Below are 23,343 nucleotides of genomic sequence, written 5' to 3' on the forward strand. Positions count from 1 at the left end.
GGACCACCCAGGTGCTTGAGGGCTCTCCCCCTTGCAGGTATAATAGCCTGTTTATACGGAGGATTAATTATCATAGCTTTCTTCAGACGGATTTAAGTCCAGGTTTTTCTCTGAGGCTACAAGTTTGTGCCTTTACTCGTCTTACAGGTTATTAAAGAGGAAGAAATAGATGTGGCATGTATTGGGTACCCCAAATATTCATCGGGATAAATTTTTCTTTTGTTGCTGTGGAGGGAAAAGGAACCCAACCCATTTAATTCAAAAGGCAAAAGCCATGTCTAGACTCCACTAGAGGGATGGGCCCTTTTCATTCGCTCGCTCCAAGTAAACAGTAACTACTTTTCAAGAAGGCACAGAGAGCAGAGGAAGTCGGAGGAAGAAACGCAGCATGAAACTAAAAGTAAAACTTCAGCACACCTTTGCCTGCCTGTACAATAGAGAGCTGGGAGGTTTGGCAAGCAGGAGGGAAGGTGGGGCATCTCACCCCCCACCCCTTACAGCTTCAGCTGGCACCAAGGAATGCCAGGCCCTCTAGGAGAAGCACTGGAAAACGCCAGCTAGGGTTGGGAGGGGTAATTCTTTCCAGTTCTCGCTTCCAGAGACCCTATCAAGGTGTTTTGTCATACCTTAAAACACAAATTAGGAGCTACAAATTATTCACAAACTATGCTTCCTATGTTGATCTTCTTGCTGATAAATGTCTTAAAAAGCAAAATGGGAAATGATCCATCCGACGCACCAGCCCGTTCATAAGGTGCCTCTTTGCACGTGGTTTCAGTTGTCTCATTTGGTCAAGAGAGTGTAAGCCATTTATCTAGCTAGTTACATTTAATGTATAAGAAACACTGACGACTCCTTTGGAAACCTGTGACCCACAGTCTCTCCGCCCTCCATCCACTGAGGAGAGACTTAGTCACCGCTTAGTGTTGCAATGGGCGTGACTCACAGAAAGAAGTAGAGAAGCCTTCACACAGAGCTCTGCAGACGCCTGGACACCTTGAGAGGATCAGCTTGCTCCGGGCGGCACTTCCTTCTCCTGGGCACAGCAGGAAGGTGGTAATCAGCTGAGCAAGTCGCCAGCAGCTTCTGCAACCCCAGCCATCTTCAGAGAGGTAACTGGTGATTGTTTGGTCATTTGTCTCTTCGCTTACCATCTCAACCTGAACTCTCCTTAATTTTCCATGCTCTTACAGAATGAATCAAGTTGTCTTCAGCTGTGGTCAATTTTTTTTTTAGTATAGTATGAAAATGATGGCAGCGGAGTCCATCTCATAAAGAAATGATCTCAGTGTGACCCAGGAAGCTGGCTGAAATTCTTCCAGGACTCAGGACTCTGAATAACCTGTAGTCACAACTAAATCCTCTCTGTCCCTCTCCCTCTCTCCCTCCCTTCCTCCTGTCAACCCTCCAACCCTGTTTGACACCAACTGTGACTCTTGGGACTATTGAGAAATTGGAGAGTGCAGAGATCCAAATGTGTGGGCATCTTAACAGAGCATCTCAGCAGTGGGAGCAATGTATTGCCAGCTGCAGCCTGATGCGTTTCTCTCCCCCTGCTTTCCCAATATCATCAGTTTCCAGCAACACATGTAGACGAACACTAAACTGGAAGAGAAAAATATTGGGAATGAAGAAAGGATATTTCTAAGGTGTATGCACACTCTGATCCTTGGGTTCTGGGTTGTTGGGGGGAAAAAAGAAAGAAAACAAAGACAAAAACAAACAATTAAAAAAAACCCAAAAACTAAAAAACTCCTGCTCAGATAGTCACTCCACATTTTATGATAAAGCAACTTGGTATTCAAATGCCCCCATGAATATTTGATTTTTGGCAGGTGGGGGCAATAACTCTGTAAAGCCCCATGACACTCTCAGCCCAAAGTTAGGGGTTGGACTTTTTATCTTAGTGTCACTTGGCACATATTAGATGCTCTGAAATATCCTTGGCCAGACGAGGCACAACCTGAGAATGAAAGGCTCTTTTCTTGTCATTGCTCTATATCCTTTCACGTTTGAAAATGGTGCCCACTTTTTAAAAATCAATCTCAGTGTTTAAATACCAGGAAAATTTGTTGCATCATTCAGTTCAAGAGGCGAGACCCTAATCACAAATGTCACTTCCTCAAGGGGCAGCATTTTAAAACACTAACATTTTCACCTGGAGTAAAGCTAACTGTGGCTGAAAGAAGTACCTTGCTGTACTGATACACACATTCACTCTATTCTAAACTTTCTTTGAAGCTGTGTGACCAGGAATTATAATAACATACAGCATACAATCCCTTCCAGCTGGCAGTTACTATTTTGTGGCCGTAACTAAAGAAACTGTAGATTTAACAGTGATTCCCAGTGTGCTCTTACTATCGGGAAGCACACAGCAAAACAAGAAATGTAAGGGGACCTGGGCTGGTCCATATTCATTAGCCAAGAATCTTAGTAAGTTGCTTTAATTTAAGAACGTTTTCCTGAGACTTGAGTGGGCTTGTACACCTGGGGAGGCAGGACAGCTCTGGAAAGCTGCAGAGGAAGCATCCGTGCCCTTCTCCCACCACACACCGGGTGTGGAGCTGTGCCCTCCCGCAGGGATTACGGTGAAATCTAACTAAGGATATGAATGTCGTCATCGTGCTCAATATGGCTTTCACCAGATTCTCAACAGGAGGGGTCATTGGCTTCGTTTTTTAATTCATTTCGGATTTTTCAGGTACCTGACTTGTATCTTCTTCTTCAAGTGAGTACACTTCCTTACGTGTGTGAACTCATTTGTATCATCATCAGGCTCTGGTGAAAAGCAGAACAGATGTATCTGAAAGGCAACCTAGGTTTTAAAAAGGAAGAATTTTTACTTCAGTAAAAAGGCACAAAATAAAAATGAGCCCTGAGTAATGAACCATATATGCAATATCTAAATATAAGAAGCACGCGTATTCCATGGTAGTCATTATTAAGAACACTTGCATAAGAAAACTCACAAAATATTTCAGGCAGTCATCACCAAATGCTTTCTATTTGATGCATCTTGGCACAGCCAGCAACTCGGTTGTTGATCCGGAGACGAGACCGCAACAATTGAAGGTAAATAAAGATGTAATAAACTCCCAGTGTTTTCTGAAAGAAAGTCTTCCGTGGAATTATGTGGACATAGAAGGAGCTGGCCTGGGAGGAAGCATCTAGAAAGAGCTTTACTGTCTAACGAGGATTTGCAACGTTAGCGTCTATTTTTGTCTCGTCGCCCAGTTCCTACCGGTAGAGGAAGGCATCTGATGGAAGGAAAGTCAAAGGAGTCTATTTTCAGCTTCTTACTAAGAAACCCAGGAAAAGAAGCCAGAAAGCAGAAGTGGGGCTGCTGTGGAGAACGGTGTTTTCTCATAGCGGCTGACACGTGGCCCCTACGTTAACACTCGACGTGAAGAGGATAGTGAGTCTCCTCTCACGGCTCCTCCTGAATCTGTTGTACGACAGCGAATTTCTGATAAGACATTTCATTCCTCCTAGAGACTGACAACGTGTTCATTTCCCCACAGCTCTTCCCTCTCCTCTTACACCAGTTAAGGTCCCAAGGGGAAAGTCAGTTCAAGAGGTCTTTTAGCAAACGTTCTAATTTGTAATATTCAACCCAACTCCCAAGATATCATGATAATTGAGATATATATTATGAGATTTATAGGATATGACCCTGAACTTTTTTTTGTTTTGTTTTCCCTTCCTTCTCTCCCTTCAGTTCTTCCTATTGCTCTTCTGCTTAAGGCCACACATCACACACGGCACAGAGGTGGTAAAGAGGTGGGCACACAGCCTAGGTGCCAGAGCCCAGTGGGAATGGATACAGCCCAGGTGGGATCAGAGGGGTCTGTCCCAGAGTCACCTCAGCACCATAGCTTGTGCCCTGAACCAGTCAGCCTGCGTTTCTGAATTCACCTCTTCTCTGGAGAGATTTATTTATTTATTTGGGGGCTTCGAGGAAGGCTCTCACTATGTCACCTAGACTGGCCTCTCCCTCCTGTCTTTGCCCTCTGAGCGCCGAGATTATAGACATGAGTTATGACACCAGCACAAAAGGAAATAATTTTATCATGAAGTTTAAGATAAATATTTATAGGCTCAGGCAACAGCCTAGAACAGGGTTTCTTAAACTTTTCCCAATTTTGGCCCCTTTGCATCCAAAGAAATATAGATCTATATAGTCCCAGATGTATCGATCTGTAAAATGGGCGTACAAAGCAAACACATATTGACAAACCATAAAGAAAATTATTTTGAAGCAATTCTCTTGGGTACACATAATTTTACCAATTATTGAAGATGAAAACAAATTTGCATATTGATGGTAGATGTGCTTGGTTATTTAAAAATAAAGAACTATGTCTTATCTAAATATTTGGTACTACAGGACACAACAACTTCAACGTTTTTCAGAGTTGACTGACACTTTGACTTTTGATTGTGAATACTGAGAATGTCATTTGGCATAAATATGTAGTACAAAATAGCAGAAAGTTATTTAAGGCCATTTCAGAATTGCTGAAAATTTTGTCCTAATCCCAAGCCCAAATTCATTTAATGATTTTTTTTTAATGAAACTCAAGTCAGCAGCTCAAACAGTTATTTTTTTAAAAAGGAGTTGCTTATTTTATTTTTGTATGAGTGTTTTCCCTGAATGTATACATGAATACCTGGTACTTTTGGAAGCCAAAAGAAGGTGCCAGATCATCTGGAAGTTGAATGCCACTATTTGGGTGCTGGGAGTCAAACTAATGTCCTCTACAAGAGCAGCTAGTGCTCTTGTCCACTGAGCCATGTGGCCATCCCTTCAAATAGCAATTTTTAAAGTCAAATGGTCTACCACAGTACAATCCAAAGGCATACCAGTGTGATATCTACATGAAGAAGAATGACCGTAAGAAAATATTAAGCCCATCCTTTCTGTGATTTAACTATTACATTCCAAAGAGCAGAAAAATCTCCTACATATACTAAAAGTTCTGCACATCTTCACGTACAACAGTCTGGAGTCTGAGCCAGGGTTTTTAAGGCAGCATTGACTGGCATTGCAAGCACCAGGCAAAGTGTGGGTGCTGAGTTCAGAATCGCAGCTGCAGTGAAGTCATTCCATGGAACAGGGACAAGTGTGGGTGGCCCCAACAACCTCGGATCCACTATGGTTTTGAAATAGTTTTTAGTCATTGCCAACTCAAAACCCTTTCCTTATTGTCCATTTTTTCTTAATTCCTCATTTAGTTACACAACCCTATATTGGATCTTTATCCATGGTTTAAAACACTGTGGCATTCAGTCAACCACAGCCATTACTCACTTGTACCTGACTTTATTAACCAGAAGTCTGAGGACCACGGATTTCCTAGGAGCACTTGCCAAACTTTAGAGGGTCAGTTTGCTACCCAGTACAAGCTGTCATGACCCCAACTCAAAGGCTCAGTCAGAACCCAGGTCTTACAAATGTTGTGAGTGCTAATGTGGTCATTTTTAAATCAAAAATGGTATGATGTATAATTTGGTCTTTTGGAGGCCTTCTCTCCTCAGAGTAAGAGAAGTAGATATTTTTAAATTGCAAAAATGAGTGCTTGCCAAAGCAGGATATGAGCAATTTTATAAGGAACGAGACCTCTCCGCTGAAGTCATAAAAAAAGTCATATAGTCATCAAGGAGACATCGCTAAGAAAGGGATGACTGGATTTCCAGATAAGTGGTCCTGGACACAGTGACACTCTGGACCTTCAGAAAAGAACCTCTGTGCCAGCAGTTCTCAAGTGTGAGCAATTGTGTCTCCTAAGGGACATCTAACAATGTCCCTTAACACTTCTTTAGCAGAAGTGTTTCTGACATTTAGTGGGTAGAAGCCAAGGATGCCGCTAAGCATGCTGTAATACACCAGCCAGAGCTCACATTGTTAATTACGGAGTCCAAAATTATCAAAAGAACTGCAATTGGAAAGCTTGTGCTTACATACGAGCAACAGTCAGAGCAGTCCTTTCAGGCAGGGAAAGTGGCTGGTTCCTCCTGTGTAACAGGCATTAAACTACATTAATTCACCCGTTACTCTCTGACAAAAAATGTCCTGTAACTGTTCTACCACTGGGAAAAGCCTAGAGAAGATGAGTAAATTGCTCCGAGCTCTCTGGGGTCTGAACTCCTGAACACTGCTCTAATGCTGGAGGCCAAGGGAACAGTTTGTTGTGAGACAAATGGAAAGATATAGCAGATAAGCACCGGCAGCACCTGAGGTCAGTGTCCCCCTGCTAAATCGCTGGCATCGGGGAACTGCAGAGGAATGGCCAGAGTTCGTGGAGAGTGGTCGAGGCAGTCCTGTCAGCTGTGGTTACTTATTTACTTCTCAGGTGAGCTGACTGACGGACTGTCAATCCCTTGCTCTACACAGGTCATGTCCTGGAGCCCTGACCTGGGACTGTTGTTCACGGATGGTTTCTTGACCAAAGCACTACTAGGGGTCAAAGATAACGTGTTGGTTTGTTACTGACCTAGTCCAATGACCTAGAAGAACGCAAAATGCAGAGACTAATTGGTAAAGGAAGAACTAATGCTTTTAGATAATAATAAGGACAGGTTTCACAAGTCAATGATCCTCAAGCAGGGTTAGAAGTCCCTAGGATTCGAGCTACTGGCTGTGACACCAACCCCTGTGATGTCCATCAGCCCAGAGGGCCGCACCATGACAACGCATTTTCAGAGGGCTCATCCTTAATGACTAAAAAGTTCCCTCTCTACTTCTTGTCACCAAGGGAAGCTCTGATGGTGTAGGGAGGAGGTCAAGTGGGAAGTGGAGAAGATGAAGCAGAGCTGCTTAGGTTTGAGTTTTTCAGCGATTGTGAAAACAGGTTTTCCAAAGGATAGAAGGCAGGCAGGCGACCCAGGTCACTTCAAAATCCTGGCAGTTTGTTTTGTACCTAGAACCCAGTGCAGTTCAATGAAGTCTTCCTGGGAGAGGGAGGGGCTTCACTCATATGGGGAGATTGACTCTAGGGCCCCCTCATACACGGGCATCCCATTCTAGATTCTCAGATCTCTTGTAGAAAATGTCATGGTGTTTTTGTGTGACTTGGCATCTTTCTGCACACTTTAAATCACCTCTAGACCGTTTGTAGTACCTAGTGTGAATGCTGTGTAAATAGTTACACTGTTGTCCAGGGGGAGAGAACAATGGAAAAGTTTGTGTGTTCAACTGAGTTTCAGTTTCTAAAACTACTCAGATCTACAGTTGGTTGAATCCATGGGTGTAATTTCACACTTACAAAAAGATTAAAAGAATGGTACAATTTAGAGTTTCTAAACATTAGCATTTTACCACGTTTTTACTCTCACTTTTTGTATATATGTACAAGTTTTTATTTATATTATATACAATAACTTTGTGTTTGTTTTATTGGATTTTTATTTCTTTGGTTTGTTTTGCTTTTGAGACAAGGTCTTACTATGTAGCTCTGGCTGGCCTGGAACTCACTATGTAGACCAAGCTGGCCTTGAACTCACACAGAACCGCCTGTGTCTACCTCCTGAGTGCTGGGATTAAAGACCTGTGCCCCCAGACCCAGGCTGAACTTTTTGAAAGCAAATTGAAGACAAAACGCACCTTAATCTTTGAATAGTTCTATATAAATTATAAAAAAAAGCAGGACATTTTTCCACAATATGATTTTCAAAGTAAAATTGATCAAGGTTACAGATGTTTTTCAAGTTTCATTAGTTAACATAGTGATGTTATTTCTGAGAAAGGGAAAAATGTTTACCAGCCTGCCATTACGTGTTGCATTTTACTATCTTGTCAACTTGGCATCCTTGGTCCTTTTTTCCTTCATTACTGGTGTTCTGAAGAGCACAGAGCACACCCTCTGCAGAATGGGAAGTTGTTGTCTATACATGATTAGCTGGGATTTGTGCGGAGAGTCTTGCTTATTGGTTTGCTCCCTGACTAAGAATACCAACTCATATCACTTCGTTCAGGTGATCTCTCGAATTTCTTCACTGAAAAAAGTCCTCTTTTCACTTAGTAATTGTCTTTGGGGGACATCCCTTGAGATTCTGTACTGTCATCCTAACATCCATTGATAACTCTTGCCTGAAACAATTGTTGCTGTGTCAGCAGCTAATACTAATTTTCTGACTGCATTCCTCCTTATCAGTTGGAATGACTTCCTTTTCCTTATATAGTTACTTATTGATACTCATTGAAATGACTAAGTTCATATCATAGTCAATGACTTAGGATCCATTATTATCATTATTTGCATTGATGCTCAATTGTGTCATAGTTATCGGGTAAAGATCCTTCCAAATGGTTCTTAATGTGTTTTTGATATGTACCCAACATTCTTTGAGCCCTTTCTTTCTTTGTAGCATAAGACACTCCAGGATCATTTATACTTCCCCGACTAATTTAATCCTCATATTGGCTTCTCCAGAGATTATAATGTTGAGAAAATGGGCTCTGGGGCTTGGTCCATTCATTGTTCTTAGGTTTCCCTTATACTTTACAGGTAGATCTAGGTAGATCGTTGTCCAATTATTTATATATCTATGTATACATATTCAAGACCATCAGTTGATGCTAGGTCTTCTTTCTAATTCACCTCCACAGGGCCCATGCCAGCATCCCCTCCCTTTCCATCTTTGCAGCTCCTCTCTTTGAGGACGTAAAACCTGACATCTATCAGCCATATGTAGTTACTCATTTCCTCAGTCAAGTAATGTGAAGTTCAAGGGTTGTCTGTTGTCTAGTCATGGTGAAGACATGGACTTCATGTGAAGTTCGAGGGTTGTCTGTTGTCTAGTCATGGTGAAGACATGGACTTCATGTGAAGTTAGAGGGTTGTCTGTTGTCTAGTTATGGTGAAGACATGGATTTCATGTGATTTTACTTGTTCTTGTTGAAACACATGTATTTGTGGTGAAGATACTCTAGAAAATTTTTATTTACATGACTGTAAGTATACATACTTTTCAATACATGAATTAAAATACATAGACTTTTAAAGGAAGCCTGCTATGCTGAGATACACCAAAGATATTTAAAAGGTATTTCATTCACACATAATAGTACCGTGGAAGCAGGAACAATAATCATGTCTTTAATCCCCCTCATTCCAGAGGCAGGCAGATCTCTGTGAGTTCAAGGCCAGCCTGGTCTATGTAGCAAGTTTCAGCAGCCAGGAATACATAACAACAACAAAATGGGGACATACACCATATTTTATGATAAGTAACATAAATATGCTGTGGCTGAGGCCAGGTGTGGTGGTGCGTGTCTTTAATCCCAGCACTGGTGGGTGGGGGAGAGGCAGAGGCAGGCAGATCTCTGAATTCAAGGCCAGCCTGGTCTATCAAGCTAGTTCCAACAGCCAGCACTAAACAGAGAAACCCATCTTGGAAAATGAAAAAAAAAAAAAAATGAAAAAAAAAAAAAAAACACGTGACTGTAATAGATGACAAAATCTCAGGTACTACAAAAACTGCTAAAATGTTTTGCTGGTTTCATAACTGAAAGATGTGTTAAGTTTCAATAACAAATTAGAAAGAAAAAAAAATACAGAGATTCCCTTCCCTATCTGAGTGGATCCTGCCTTGAATTCTAAACATGGACTATCTCCAAGTTCTCTAGGAACCCCCAGGGGCTTTCCTTGATGTCCATATCCTCCACCCATCCTAATTCAAGCCTCTTGTGTCTGGTCACTCACATCATCATAGGAACAGCATCCACCTTCATAGCCTCTAAGACTCCTGGTCCCCCAGGGAACACACCAGTCACTGTCCGTGAACAGGGGAGGTGATGAAAGGAAAAACGACTTCAGGAGTCAGAGGTTGTTTTGGTCCCAGGACTTTCAGCCTGACCTCTTAGCACCCCTGGCAAGGTGCCTGTGTTGACTATCAGCTCAGCTTGGACACTGCTCAGCCCCAGCAGTTCAGAGTTCCAATTCTCTCACATGGGACGGGGCAGGGCTCCAGGCTGCCATGGCCTTGGCAAATCACCTTGGATCTTTGAATGTGGTTTATCTTCTATAAGTGAGACAAACCATACGCTCTCCACAAGACTAGAGAAAACCAGAGAGCGGGCAACTCCCCAGTGCAGAGGCCTTTGCCCAGGTGGGCGACAATCTACCTATTTAGTTCTCTCACTTCTGCCCCCTGGCAGTTACAGCCTCTGTCGTGGGGACATTAAAATCCACACATGTTTGCCTTTCTTCAAATGACTTCTCTGGAAATTTGATTTACAATGAAATTAGACATCTCAATACTCAATAGCTATCAAGGGCAGGCTTAAACAAAACACTATAATTAATTAGATTTGCCAATGTGAAATGTCATTAAAAATCTCTAAATGTGTCATTTTGTGAGTGCTTTCTGTTTATCCTCATAATTATACATTTTAAATTATTATGTATTTGAGGAGCAGAAACCCGGCTGCATGGACATTTGTATGCAACAAATCAATTCCTACACAAACAAGGTTTGGGGAAACTAAACCAAATTATTAACTAATTTAGAAACCTGTTTTCACATGTCTAGAACTGTATCAAGAGTCAGCTACATCCCCGTGCTTCTCATATTTTAATATTTCTCACTGGTTTAAAATGTCAGTAGATTTTTTTAATTTCTTTCTTTATTTGTAAGTCTTTTAGAAAAAAAAATAAGAGATGGAAATGTTCCATGTTTCTCCTTAAAAAGTAAAGAGGATACATTGAATTACTTTTTACCTTAAATATACTATTGCTTATACAGTGGTAGTAGTTAAATATGTGTATGTATTTGAAATCTTATTTATGCATTTGTTTATCGATGCACTTATTTAACAAAATATTGACTCAAATGTAATAACCACTACTTTAAAGAGGTGAGGGTGGGTAGAGAGAAAAAAAGAAAACAAAAAAATTCTTAGTATCCCAAAATAGGCACGATTCTGGAGGCATCCACGCAGGTCTGCACTTCAGTCCGTGGCTGTTGGTTTTCTTCTGTGAAGTATTCCAGGCCTGTGTGATTCTGAGGGAGAAGGAATCCAGGACAGAGACACTGTTTGAGGCTGGGGAGGTGGCTCAGTGGTTAAGAGCATGCCCTGCTCTGCCCCGCTCTTGCAGAGGGCCCAAACTCTGTTTTCAGCACCCGAGTTAGGCTGCTGGCAACCACCTGTAACTCCAGCTTCAAAGGATCCCATTGTCTCTTCTGACCTCTGCAGGTACCTGCACTCCAGTGTACATATTACACACACTCACACACACACACACACACACACACACACACACACACATACACACACACACACACACACACACACAATTTTTAAAAAAAAATCAAGAGGTAAATCTAAAAGAAGAAAACTAAACACACACTCTGTAGACACAGCAGGGAACTTTCTAGGCCTCTAGGCTACGGGCAAGGAAAGGCTCTTTCCAAAGCTGATGTTCTCCCTGGCTCTCTTCCCTACACTGACTTAGGAGCTAACACAGTGTTCCTGTGTGGAGAGGGAGCTGGCCTCTTCTCTTGTTTCCCCTTGTCAGAAATTAGAAGGGCAGGGCCTCCATGACCTCAGACCTGAGGCAGCCAGAGAGCAGCAGCAGCCTGCCTCCTGACCCTTACTGACTTCCTCCTGCCAGGTGGAAGAGCACTCCACAGATGCCGATGCCCACGGTAAGCATGGCATGCTGAGGGAAAACAGAGTCACAGGTCCCTCAGGAAGGGTACAGGAAGTCCTTCTCCTGCTGGATACCAAGTACTAAGCTCCCCACTAGTCACAGCAATATTAATATTCCAGTTGGCTCTCTTCTAGGTAGTTTGGTCAGTTTTACAGTATAAACTTCTTCATCTTATCCTGTTTATACATGCCTTTATTTTTCTTACAAGAGGTTAGTGTTGAAGACAGAATTTAAAGATTTGAGATATCAGGCATTCATTTCCACCCCACTCTTTAACTTTCTGGGATCTCTCACTTCTGTCTCTCCTGAATAGAGTAGCAATGCTCTCTGAGCCAGATGGAAGGGGAACTCTAACTCATTTACTATGAGAAAAATAGAAACCGCGTTGGGAATGTTTTCTCAGTGACAGCTGCGTTAATGCTCTCCTCTTCTGGATTCTGAAAACAACTGGGAGTCTAGCGGAACAAGAAGACTGAGCTGAGCACCCTAGCACAGTGGTACTCAAGCTGTGGTTTGAGACCCCTTTGGGGTTGGTGACCCTTTCACGGGGGTCACCTGAGACCATCGGAAAACACAGATATTTACATTACAATTCATAACAGTAGCAAAATTACAGTTATGAAGTAGCAATGGAAATAATTTCATGGTTGGGGGGCGGTCACCACAGCGTGAGTAAGTGCATTAAAGGGTCGCAGCGTTAGGAAGGTGGAGAACCACTGCTCTAGGAGATTTTAATCCTGTTTTGCTCTCCAATTTCACTAAATGAGGAGATGTAAGATCTTACTGTGAGACTCTGTCTCTCAGACGGGAGAGTTCGTGTGTGAGATTAACGTCACTGCTCTACGCAGCTCTGGTGGCTCCTTCCACCCAGTGACCTGCGCCAGCTTTGCGTCCGCTCCGTTTCTTCCCATCTGGATTTGCTGGATTCTGATTGGTTTTGGCATTACCTTAAAGAAGCAGTGTGATGTAGATGCCTTGTCTTCCCAACAAGCAACCGAATAATCATCTTAATACCTGTCTACTCATCTTCTCTTAAAGAGCTCACGTTCATCAACATGTGATTGTTCCAATTTGCATTTTCTCTCTGATTTTGAACATCCAGGACACCATCTTCTATTGCATCTGAGAGAAGCATCCCTGTCACATACAGGAAAAGAAAATGGTGTTGCTGTTGTTTTGGGTGTTGGCCCTCCTCTTTCTCTGCGCTTTCCTGTGGAGTTACAAAGGACAGCTGAAGACGGCCGACATCACTGACAAGTACATTTTCATCACTGGCTGTGACACAGGCTTTGGAAACTTGGCAGCCAGAACTTTCGATAAGAAGGGGTTCCAGGTCATCGCTGCCTGCCTGACGGAGTCAGGAGCAGCTGCTTTGAAGGCCAAAACCTCAGAGAGACTTCACACAGTGCTTCTGGACGTCACCGACCCAGAGAATGTCAAGAAGACTGCCCAGTGGGTGAAGAGCCATGTAGGGGAAAAAGGTAAGAGAAAAAAAGATGTGGGATGGGGAGGCTGAGAGATGGGGAAGCAACTAAAGCAAAATAAAATGAGTTCATGGCTTAAATGGCTTTTCAAGACAATGTCTCCTAAGGCCCAGCAGGACATTTCTTAATCTCCACCCAGAGCTTCTGAGGAATGCCAGTGTATGTGAGATGCGACCTAGATGGACTGCGTAGAATGCCAGCGGGTGATCCTAGAACAGAAATGAATGCCCTAACTGTCCCTGACCTTCTCCAACAACATCGCAGCAAAGGGAGCTGAGGTCAAGTCTAGAGGAGAATATGGAAACAGCATCCAGATCACCCCTTGGATTACTTGGGACCCACATCTCAAAAGATGGGTTCCAGAGTTCATACATCTTTAGTGGTCGGTAGAACAGGACCCAGGGATGTGAGGATAGGGGTCTTAAGGAGTCCAAGCGGTCCAATGAGCAGCAGACAGTCCCTCTGCTGTGGACTTTGTTAGATAGCTGCACTCTGAACTGGGAGAGCTTTGCCAGCTTTGAATATTGAAACATTCTCATAAGAAGAAGGTATCAGGGTTCATGAAAGAGAAAAGCAAATGCATGGGCTGCAGTAACATCTTTAGCTCTAAGCCTCTGAACCTTGGATGCAACGGCTCAGTAAAGCCTCCGGACAAATTTTGGTGCCTGAATTCTAACACCTTTAGCAATACCATGTATTTCCTATCAAGAAACAGCAAATGGTGACTTATTTTTCTAGCACATTTCAGCATAAAGTAGGTCCCTATCACGTCTCTGTCCATACAGAATATTTTATAAATATACACTGGCTGCACCATCTTCGCAAGGCAGGAAAACAGACCAGTTTTCTCTACATCTGAGATGAGAAATCAGAAAGTCTGCCTCAGAAAACATTTAGAAAAAAAATATGACACTTGGAGCCAGAAATAGAAGAGCAGTGAGACTGAATTCCAGTAACTAAACATGAACAATTTCAGCTTAGTCTCTCACTCTGTCAGCTGCCACCTTCCCAAAATGCAAAGCCGTTTCAAAGCAGGGATGGCTACAAAGAGAAAATAGCGCCGTTGTGTAAAGAAAGAACTGTATTTTCATCAGCGATGCCCATAGAAATGACATCTTCCATGGTAGCGGCTCCTTTCTTCTCTGCTCCAGGTCTCTGGGGGCTGATCAACAATGCTGGTGTCCTCGGCGTGCTGGCGCCCACCGACTGGCTGACCGTGAATGACTACAGAGAACCCATCGAAGTGAATCTGTTCGGACTCATCGACGTGACACTGAATATGCTGCCCCTGGTCAAAAAAGCTCGAGGCCGCGTTATCAATGTCTCCAGTATCGGAGGCCGGCTTGCTTTCGGTGGAGGGGGCTACACTCCCTCCAAATATGCAGTGGAAGGTTTCAACGACAGCTTAAGGTAAGGTGGATTAACTGACTTAGAGTATAATGATGCCAACACGCACTGGATACTTAGTGTATATGAAATATCCTTTTCGCACTTTAAATATTTCTACTTGCCCAGGGTCACACAGCTGATAAGTGGTAGAACTGAGATTTGAACTCAAGTCTATGTTGACTCTTTCTGCTTTTTGTATTAGTGTATGATGCCATAGTGGTGTGAATTTAGAGTCAACAGGTCAATTTGTCCAATAGAGAATCATGCAGGGTCGGTCACTCTATTATTATTCCTGGAAGTTGTTAATGGGACAGCACCAGCTTATTTAAGCTTCCAGTAGAAAAACATCAGTTCTCAATGGCTACGCAATACACTCTGCCTGTATCCAGCAGGAGAGGCCGGAAGGGGATGTTTGATTCCTCTTACCTGGAACCAGAATTGACGCTTTTTCAGTCAAGGTTCTGAAAAGAAATGACAGCACATTAAAATTGTATCAAGAGAACAGAGTTAGTTAAAGGACAATTTTCAAATGTGGGAGGTATGCAGAGAAATCTCAGAGGACAGGAATAAGGGCTACCACCGAAGTGCATACAAGAACTAAGGAATGAAGAGGCAGGGAAGTTTCTAGAACCTGGAGACATAGAGATTGACAGTTCTAGCTAAAAGATAAAATAACCAGTGTCAACACTACATGAGGAATTATTAATTCTACTCCTTGTACTCCCACTCCTGATTCTGATAGACTGTGTCCACCAGATGCTGGGATACACTTAATGCAGGTGAGCCTTCTAGGACATAATGCAAGCAGAAAGGACTGGAGAAGTATGTGTAAGTTAAGTCAGTTGAGTCATATTGAGACAAGAAAGAGAAAAGACAAAATTGATATTGGCTTGCCTTTAATTCCCCCATTTGCTTATTCAGTTGGTATTTACTGAAGGCATATGTTAAAGTTTATACTCTATACCACAGATCTAGGAATCCCTTAATAATAAAGAGGATAGATGATCCCACTGAGGTCAATAGAGGTCCATAACTCCATTCTGCCACATGATCTAGGTGCCAAGTCTGAGTCTCGTAAGAAATAAACACAATAAAATTCTTCCAAAACATGAATGTGAAGTTGAATAGCCTGAAGAACTTGTTAAATATGTATGTATTGATGGAGGTGGGTCTGGGACGAGAGCGGTGAGTTTTTCTGCAGTTACCAGATGCTGTTGATGGCTCAGGGATCATCACACTTCAAGTAACAGTCATGGCAACCGCTCTCCGTCTCGGCTGACCTTTTGTTCCATTCTACAAAAAGCAGTATCTGCATAAGTCCCAGGTTTCAAACAGCTAACTAATGCAATGAGCTTGGCTCAATCTGGGAGAAGGGGACTGGACCTGCCTGGACTGAGTCTATCAGGTCGATGATCTCAGTCCTCCGGGGAGACCTTGATCTGGAGGAGGTGGGAATGGGAGGTGGGCTGGGGGGAAGGAGAGGAGGGCAGGAAGGGAGAGAACAAGGGAATCTGTGGCTGTTATGTAGAACTGAATAGTATTGTAAAATAAAATAAAATAAGAAAAAAAAAGCAGTATCATCACAATATGCTAGTATTTAAAAAGATATTTTAACTGGAGTGTTTGTAGAATCCATTGTGTAGCTATACACTGTCCTAAAGTAATCAACCGAAAGAAGAACTGGTATTTGATATGGAAATATGCATGCAGCCTAGTCCGGTAGCTGTTCCAGAATGTCTACATATACAGAGAAGGACAGAGGGACAGCAGTCCAACACACAGAGGACTGGGACTCTGACACTGTATTTGCTCAGCAAGCATATTGGTTTCATGTTAACTTAGCAACATGTTGGCCTCGTAAGCTATGGCCTGTCTCCTGTCCCTGTGACATTTTCATGAGTACAAAGGAAAAAGGTCTTCTCAAATACCTCCTTGGAGCTGCCGTCTCCCAGATCCAACAGACATCGGTTGACAGTTGGGTAAAATATAATTAGATTTAAAAATAACCTTTAAGATTTTAAATGTAATACACCTTTCAAAATCTCTCAGGGTTGAGCTGATTTACATTGTCAGTAAAATATATTTCAAATTGTGTAATAGTTTTGTTGCTAAAAAGCACAATCTGGAAAGAATTGAATTACATTTTAAGATTACAACTAGAGCTTATTTTAAAAAAAAAATACCTTGTGGTGAGGAATGGGGATATAGCTTAGTAGCAGAGCTTTTGCCTTGTGCTACAAGGTTCTGGGTTCAAGCCTCAGCATGAGTAAGATGTCTATAAAACAAGTAATTGCCTCTTTATACATTCCTGGAGGAAATAGATATTAAATTTAGGAAATGATTATTCATGAACCGGTCTGCAGTACATTGTTTGATTGACAGGAAGGAGGCACCAACATCTCAAAGCTGTGACTCAGTGACTATGTAGACTTGAGGCTGTCTGTAGTGATGGGAAAAGAATCTTGCTCAGCAGCGCGGGGATCAGGGTGGCATGCCAGGGATCATGATTCTAGATCCTTTAGCATCCTCAGCCATGCTACAATCCGCATTCCAAAACCCAAGGCAAACTTGTCCATCCAAGCCAGTCACTCATCCATTTCCCCATTGGATACTGTGAGCATGGAGTAGAAATAGTCTTAACCCAAATGCTTACCAGTTTAATAAGAAGGATGTGGCTTACAGAGACAAACACTGGATTAGGGTGGGGTTATTCAGAGGGTTGTCCCACCCACATCCTGTTCTGTCATTCAGCCTCACGTGACCACCTTGAACTCCAGTTTCTTCATCTTCCAAGTGACGGAAGTAAAACAAGATGTTTGCTGCCAACATAGCCATTCTGAGATTCTATGAAAAGATTTATGAGGAGCTAGTTAACAAGTAGTAAACACTCTCCAAATAAATCTGAATGAAACAAAAAGAAAATTAAAAAAATAAAAAGACTAAGGGTGTGACTACAGAATGCTTCCCTACCATGAATGAAGCCCTAGATTGGATCACAGCTCAATGAAAACGTATTTTTTTAATTAAAAAAAAATTCTTTGATTGTTCTTCTCACAGGCGGGACATGAAAGCTTTCGGTGTGCATGTCTCATGCATTGAACCAGGACTGTTCAAAACGGAACTGGCAGACCCAATAAAGACAACTGAAAAAAAGCTGGCCATCTGGAAACATCTGTCTCCAGACGTCAAACAACAATATGGAGAAGGCTACATCGAAAAAAGTGAGTCTGGGGGTAGATCTAGTGTCTTCTGGGATTCACTGTCCTGGTCATCGTGAAGGAGTCACAGACATAATGATGGGGACCTTTCATAAGTCCAGTATCACCTCTCCATTTTCTGGGTACAATTGCGTACTCAGAAACTAACAAATGCCAGGTGGTTTTATGCTCATCATTTCTGAATTATGTCATTTATGCCTCAAAAGGCGTGTTGGAGTAGTGAATAGAGGCTTTGCAAGGTAAAATGTCCTTTCCAGCGTGATTCAGTGTCTCCTGGTCATGCCTGATATGAAGCCAGGCAGCCTGGCTCTCAGAATCTTCATTTCTATACATATTTCATCTTATTACTAAACACAAACCATTCATTCGGCTTTGTTCAAGGATCTGTAGAGACAATGATGGACAATGATAGAGAAGAGTCAGACTATGATCCTTAAAGTTCACTATAGCTGACTACAAAGAGTAGCCAAGTAAAACCGTGAAACAATGAGACTATACAGGATCAAGAAAAACAGATCCTCTTTAGGGTAACCCAGAGTCAAAAGTGAAGCTGATGGGGCAGTCTCTAATTGCCGAGGGAATACAGACCAGGAAAGGGACCCAGCTGATTGAGAAGCCTTAACAGGGCAGGGCAGGTTTGAATAAGGCTTTAGAATCCAGGAAAGAGTTATTCTGGTGAAGGAAGCTGTCAGGAGCAGGAACATGTGGAAGGGGAAGTGGAAGAAGAGGTAAAATGAGTCAAAAGACTGAGTCAAGGGGAGAAATAATAATAAAGATTACACAATGATGCTTAATACTGAGAACATTTACAAAGCCCTTGTCATGGCTCTAAGTGCCTCACACACCCACTTTCATTTGTTTACAACCCCCAAGCTCTATGGAGTAGATGCTATTGTCGCCTTTATTTTATAGAACTAGAGACCTAGAAGTGACGTGCCTGAAACCGCACAGCTAGATAGATGTGAACCCAGCACAATCGTGCAGTGCATTCTTGGGCACTCTAACACAAAGGAACCAATGCAGTGAAGACTTCGGTCACAGTTCCTCTTAGAACCTTCCTCCCACCTCCAGTTTCCTGAACCAGTAATGTGTGCTTGATATTCCTCTTGCCGTCAGTGGAACAAGGTCCTGCCTCCCTCCATGTCACAGCACCCCTTCAAAATGTGACTCTGCCTCATCACTGGTCATGTAACACAGTGAACTATGACAAGGTTCAAGATCAGTAGTTTGAATGTACACCCAAGACTCAAATCAGAAACACTACAGAAGTTTTGAAAATGATAGACATCTCCAACCACCACCACCTCAATCTAATGTACACACAAGAAAAAGCCTGCTGAAGATTTCAACTAAAATGACTAATGACAAACTTGTCAAAGAATGTCTCTCTGTAAGCTTAGAGCTATCACCATTAGAAGCTGTATTTCTTACACTCTGACTCTAAAGGTTTTGGGTAGGTCAAAGGTAAAACATTCAACTAACCCTGTTAGACTTAATACTTCAGAGACAAAGTCCTTCATTTAAAAGTTTTCTATATTAGATAATTACGGTGATACTGATAAGTACTTATAACTATATCACAAAATCCCATCGAAAAATTTTCCATTTGGGTACATAACAATTGTACACATTTATGAGGCATATCGTGATATGGATATCAAGAGCTATAAACAGATTGAGGTGGCTGTGACATTGATTTTCTGAAACATTTGTCATTTCTTCAGGTTGAAAACATCCAAAACTTTCTTTACTAAGAAATATAAAAGAGCACTGAGCCCAATTTTATATTGATTTGTCGTATTAAATATTTCCAAGTCAGAATTCAGAGGTGAGCCAGACTTACAGTCCCAATGCAGACCAGAAATTTAAGGTCACCTTTCCTCATTTCTCAGGCTGAACAACAATGTAAACTAGTCATTAACACTTACTACAGTCTTTGAAGAACTTGTGGCCACTCACGGAATATCACGGTCACTTATTAGGTTCTTTGAACAATTGGGGGCCTGAGAACTAACATGGTAGGTTTTCTCCCTGAGAAAACATGGCTCAGGTATGTTTGGAAGCACATGAATATCATATGGTAGTTCTACTTTACAGTTGTTTTGTTGTGGTTTATTTTTGAGAAAGCCCATACCATTTTCTATCATTGCTGTTTGAGTCTACATTCTCAGCAACTGCCTGCACAGGATCTCCTTCCTCCACACCCTGGTCAATGCTTCTTATCTTTGGTCTCACTGCCATTCCAATGGTCCAATATGATATTGTGCTGTGGATTGAATTACTAGAGCAATTCATGCACTGTGAATAATACACTCACACACACACCCACTGGTGCTGCTTATGGCCTCTTGAGAAAGAAATGTTTGTTTGGGTCCTTTTCATGTTTTAAAAATCAGATTGTTCATTTTTTCCTATTGAGTTGTTGGAGTTCCCTTTATATTTCTTTTTGGATCAAAATCAACCCTTTATCAATGTATGGTTTGCAAATAATTTTTTCCATTCCATGAGTTGTCTCTGTGTTCTTTTAACTGCTTCCTTTGGTACAGAGGAGATGGTTAGTCTGATGCAGTCCTGGCCAGCCATCTTGGATTTTGCAGTCTGTGCTATAGGGATCATCTTCAGAACTTATTGCTTAGTCCAATTTCAAAAAGCTTTTGCTCTGTGTTTTATGGTTAAAGGTTCTACCTAAAAGTCTTTGCTATGCTCTGAGTTGACTTTTATAATTAATAGGAGATAAGGTTCCAATTTCATTCCCTTGCCTGTGGATGGCTAGTTGTTACAACTCTTTTTGGTTTTTTGTTTGTTTGTTTGTTTGTTTTTTTTATTTATTTGTTTTTTGTTTGATTGGTTTTTTTTGTTCGTTTTTTTTTTTTTTTTTTTGATTGGTTTTGTTGTTGTTGTTGTTGTTTTTCGAGACAGGGTTTCACTGTGTAGCTTTGGAGCCTGTCCTGGAACTCACTATGTAGACCAGGCTGGCCTCGAACTCACAGAGATCCACCTGCCTCTGCCTCTCAAGTGCTGGGATTAAAGGCATGCACCACCACTGCCCAGCTACAACTCTTTTTTATTGAAGAATCCAGGGCTTCAAATCATTCCCAATCTCTTGTGAATGTATTTGCCTCGGTGGGATCTTAGGTTGTGACTCAAACACTTCATTTGCCTGCCAATTTAGAAGACTTTTCACTTCTGATTCAGAACAAATTTGTAGAGATGTTCAGTAGTATGAATGCCCTCTTCATCCAAATATGCACAAATGCACACTCATGCACAAGAATGTGTACATAATCCTATTTTCTATAACACAATACTCTCTAGAAAGGATTAGGAATCAAAATCATGACTTCCTAGAGGAAGGCCCTCGTGGACTCTATACAGTATCTTTTTCCCTACTGTCTTTAAAGAAACAGTTCTCAAGGTCCTTGGATCAGCAGCATTACTTGAAAACTTGTAGAAAATGCAAATGCTAAGACTGTGTGTCATGCCTACTGGCTCAGGAATTCTGTGTGTAGAACCCAGAAGTCTGGATTTTAATAAGCCCTCTAGGAGATTCTACTACCCACTCAAGCTTGAGATGAGACCAACTAGCCTAAAGAAGACACTGCAGCATCCTTTTCTGGAGAATGGAAACTCATTCCAGTGAGCCTCAATTATAATGGCAAATTCAGACTAAAAGTCCCTGTCATGTGTCTTCCTGTTTGTACCCTAGCCTCCCACTCTGCTTCTCCTTTTCTGCCCAAGAGTAAGCACATTTTTGGTCTCTTTTTATAGGTCTACACAAACTGAAAAGAAACACGTCCTCTGTGAACTTGGACCTCTCTCTAGTGGTAGAGTGCATGGACCACGCTCTAACGAGCGTCTTCCCCAAGACTCGTTATATCGCCGGAAAAGATGCCAAGACCTTTTGGATACCTCTGTCTCACATGCCAGCCATTTTACAAGACTTCTTATTGCTGAAACAGAAAGTGGAGCTGGCAAATCCCAAAGCAGTGTGACTCAATGGACGACAAACACCCACCCCAGGCTCTGAGGTTGACTGATTTCAAAGACTTATCATCTCAATCTCAGTCTTCACCAGACCTAACGTGGACTCATTTAGACCATGTTTCTGTTTATAAAAGAAGGAGTTCCAGGGTCCCTTGAGTCTTCTTTGAAAATAAGGACAGAGAAGACCTACCACACAAGCCAGTCTTGCCTGATACTGAAGCCTTGCCTGAATGGTAGGATGAAAGGGTAACAGAAAGACTTCTCCCTCCAAATGGTGTGTGCTGCTGCCTGCCCCTTGCCGGTTCACTAATCCAGAGTGCTAAGCACTGTGTTTTATCAAAATGTTAAGCAATAAGAAGTCTTTCATAAGCGTGCCTGGTGGCTCTGGTATCTCACTGAGAAGAAGACTCGGGCTGGAACTCACTAGGTTCTTTTAAGCTTTGAAAGGAACAAGAAAGTGATAAAGCACGCTGTCACACAGAGCACTGGGATGAACAAGAGGCCATGAGAAACAGAGGGAAGAAATAGAAGGACAGAAAAAGACAGGGAAGGAAATGCAAGGCAGGGAGACTCCAACATGAGCTAGACACTCCAGAGGGACAGACACAGAGTATGCACCACCGCCACTGTGAAGTCATCCCATCTGATCTGTTACAGTCAGCCACATCATGGCAGAAGTTCACCAGCTCTGTTGGCCAGGGTCTTGGCTCCATTTCACAGCTTCAGACTCTATGGCTTGCCGCCCTTTGACTTTTCAGATGTCCCAAGGCTGCCAAGATTTTGCCATACTGGTCCAATTGTTCAACCTTCTAATTCTGTCTTTGTTTTGCCTTTTCCTGAGACAATTTTTATTTTTCTTATTCCTTTAAGTAGCTCCAATTGGCTGTTTGTTCCGACCATAAAATAAGTGACATGCAGTCTACCATTAAGATCAAGCTTGTCAACTGCATTTCCTGTGTTAGCAATGTGCCAGCTGGACTTCTGTTCAGCTTTTGAGTCCGTCCTTCTTAGCTGTAGGTCTGCCATCAGCTTCCCCTGAGAGAAGACTCAGTGGACCACAATGGTTACCTGTTGGTTCAGAGATGCTGTGAAGGGAACCTGCTGCCATAATAAGCCATTCTGAGCCCAGGGGTACCAATCAAGCCGAGTCATGAACAAATGACTCTTTTCTGTGGCTGAAAGCGGAGTGTAGCTAAATCTTCCAGACTAAAGAGAATCTCTTCTATTTAAAATATCTTCAAAACCCCCAAAACATCTGTGGGAAGCTCAGCCCATTTTATAATGAGAAGAATCCTCAGCAAGCTTCTGAGAAAAATGCTCAAATTTTACCCTTCTCCACAGTATTAGCCCTAATAGTTCTCAGTGGCATAATACATCACAGACTCATTTACTGATGTAGAGGAAATAACCCAACATTCTCAAAATGAAAAAACTCTGGTAGCTACAAGTTTTGTATCAATTTTGATCTAAGTGACTGTCTTCTTGTTTGCCTACATGCCAAACAAGACAATTCTGCTTTGTTTTTTATTATTGTTGTTGTTGTCCATTTGTTTTTTTTTAACTTATTTATTTTTATTTTATATGCATTGGTGGTTTTGCCATGCGTGTTGG

At 42.1% G+C, this 23,343-nt stretch overlaps 1 protein-coding gene across 1 annotated transcript; it reads left to right on the forward strand.

Annotated features, from left to right (window-relative positions):
- Window positions 1–941: 941 nt before the first annotated feature.
- Dhrs9 (dehydrogenase/reductase 9) lies at window positions 942–22,667 on the forward strand. The gene is made up of 5 exons (XM_028882006.2): window positions 942–1,112; window positions 12,760–13,138; window positions 14,293–14,551; window positions 17,588–17,751; window positions 21,517–22,667. The coding sequence occupies exons 2-5, from the start codon at window positions 12,817–12,819 to the stop codon at window positions 21,738–21,740; spliced, it is 969 nt and encodes a 322-aa protein (XP_028737839.1). The 5' UTR covers window positions 942–1,112; window positions 12,760–12,816; the 3' UTR covers window positions 21,741–22,667.
- The last annotated feature ends 676 nt before the right edge of the window (window positions 22,668–23,343 follow it).

The sequence above is a fragment of the Peromyscus leucopus genome, chromosome 4, assembly GCF_004664715.2.
Source record: "Peromyscus leucopus breed LL Stock chromosome 4, UCI_PerLeu_2.1, whole genome shotgun sequence".
Classification (NCBI taxonomy): Eukaryota; Metazoa; Chordata; class Mammalia; order Rodentia; family Cricetidae; genus Peromyscus; species Peromyscus leucopus.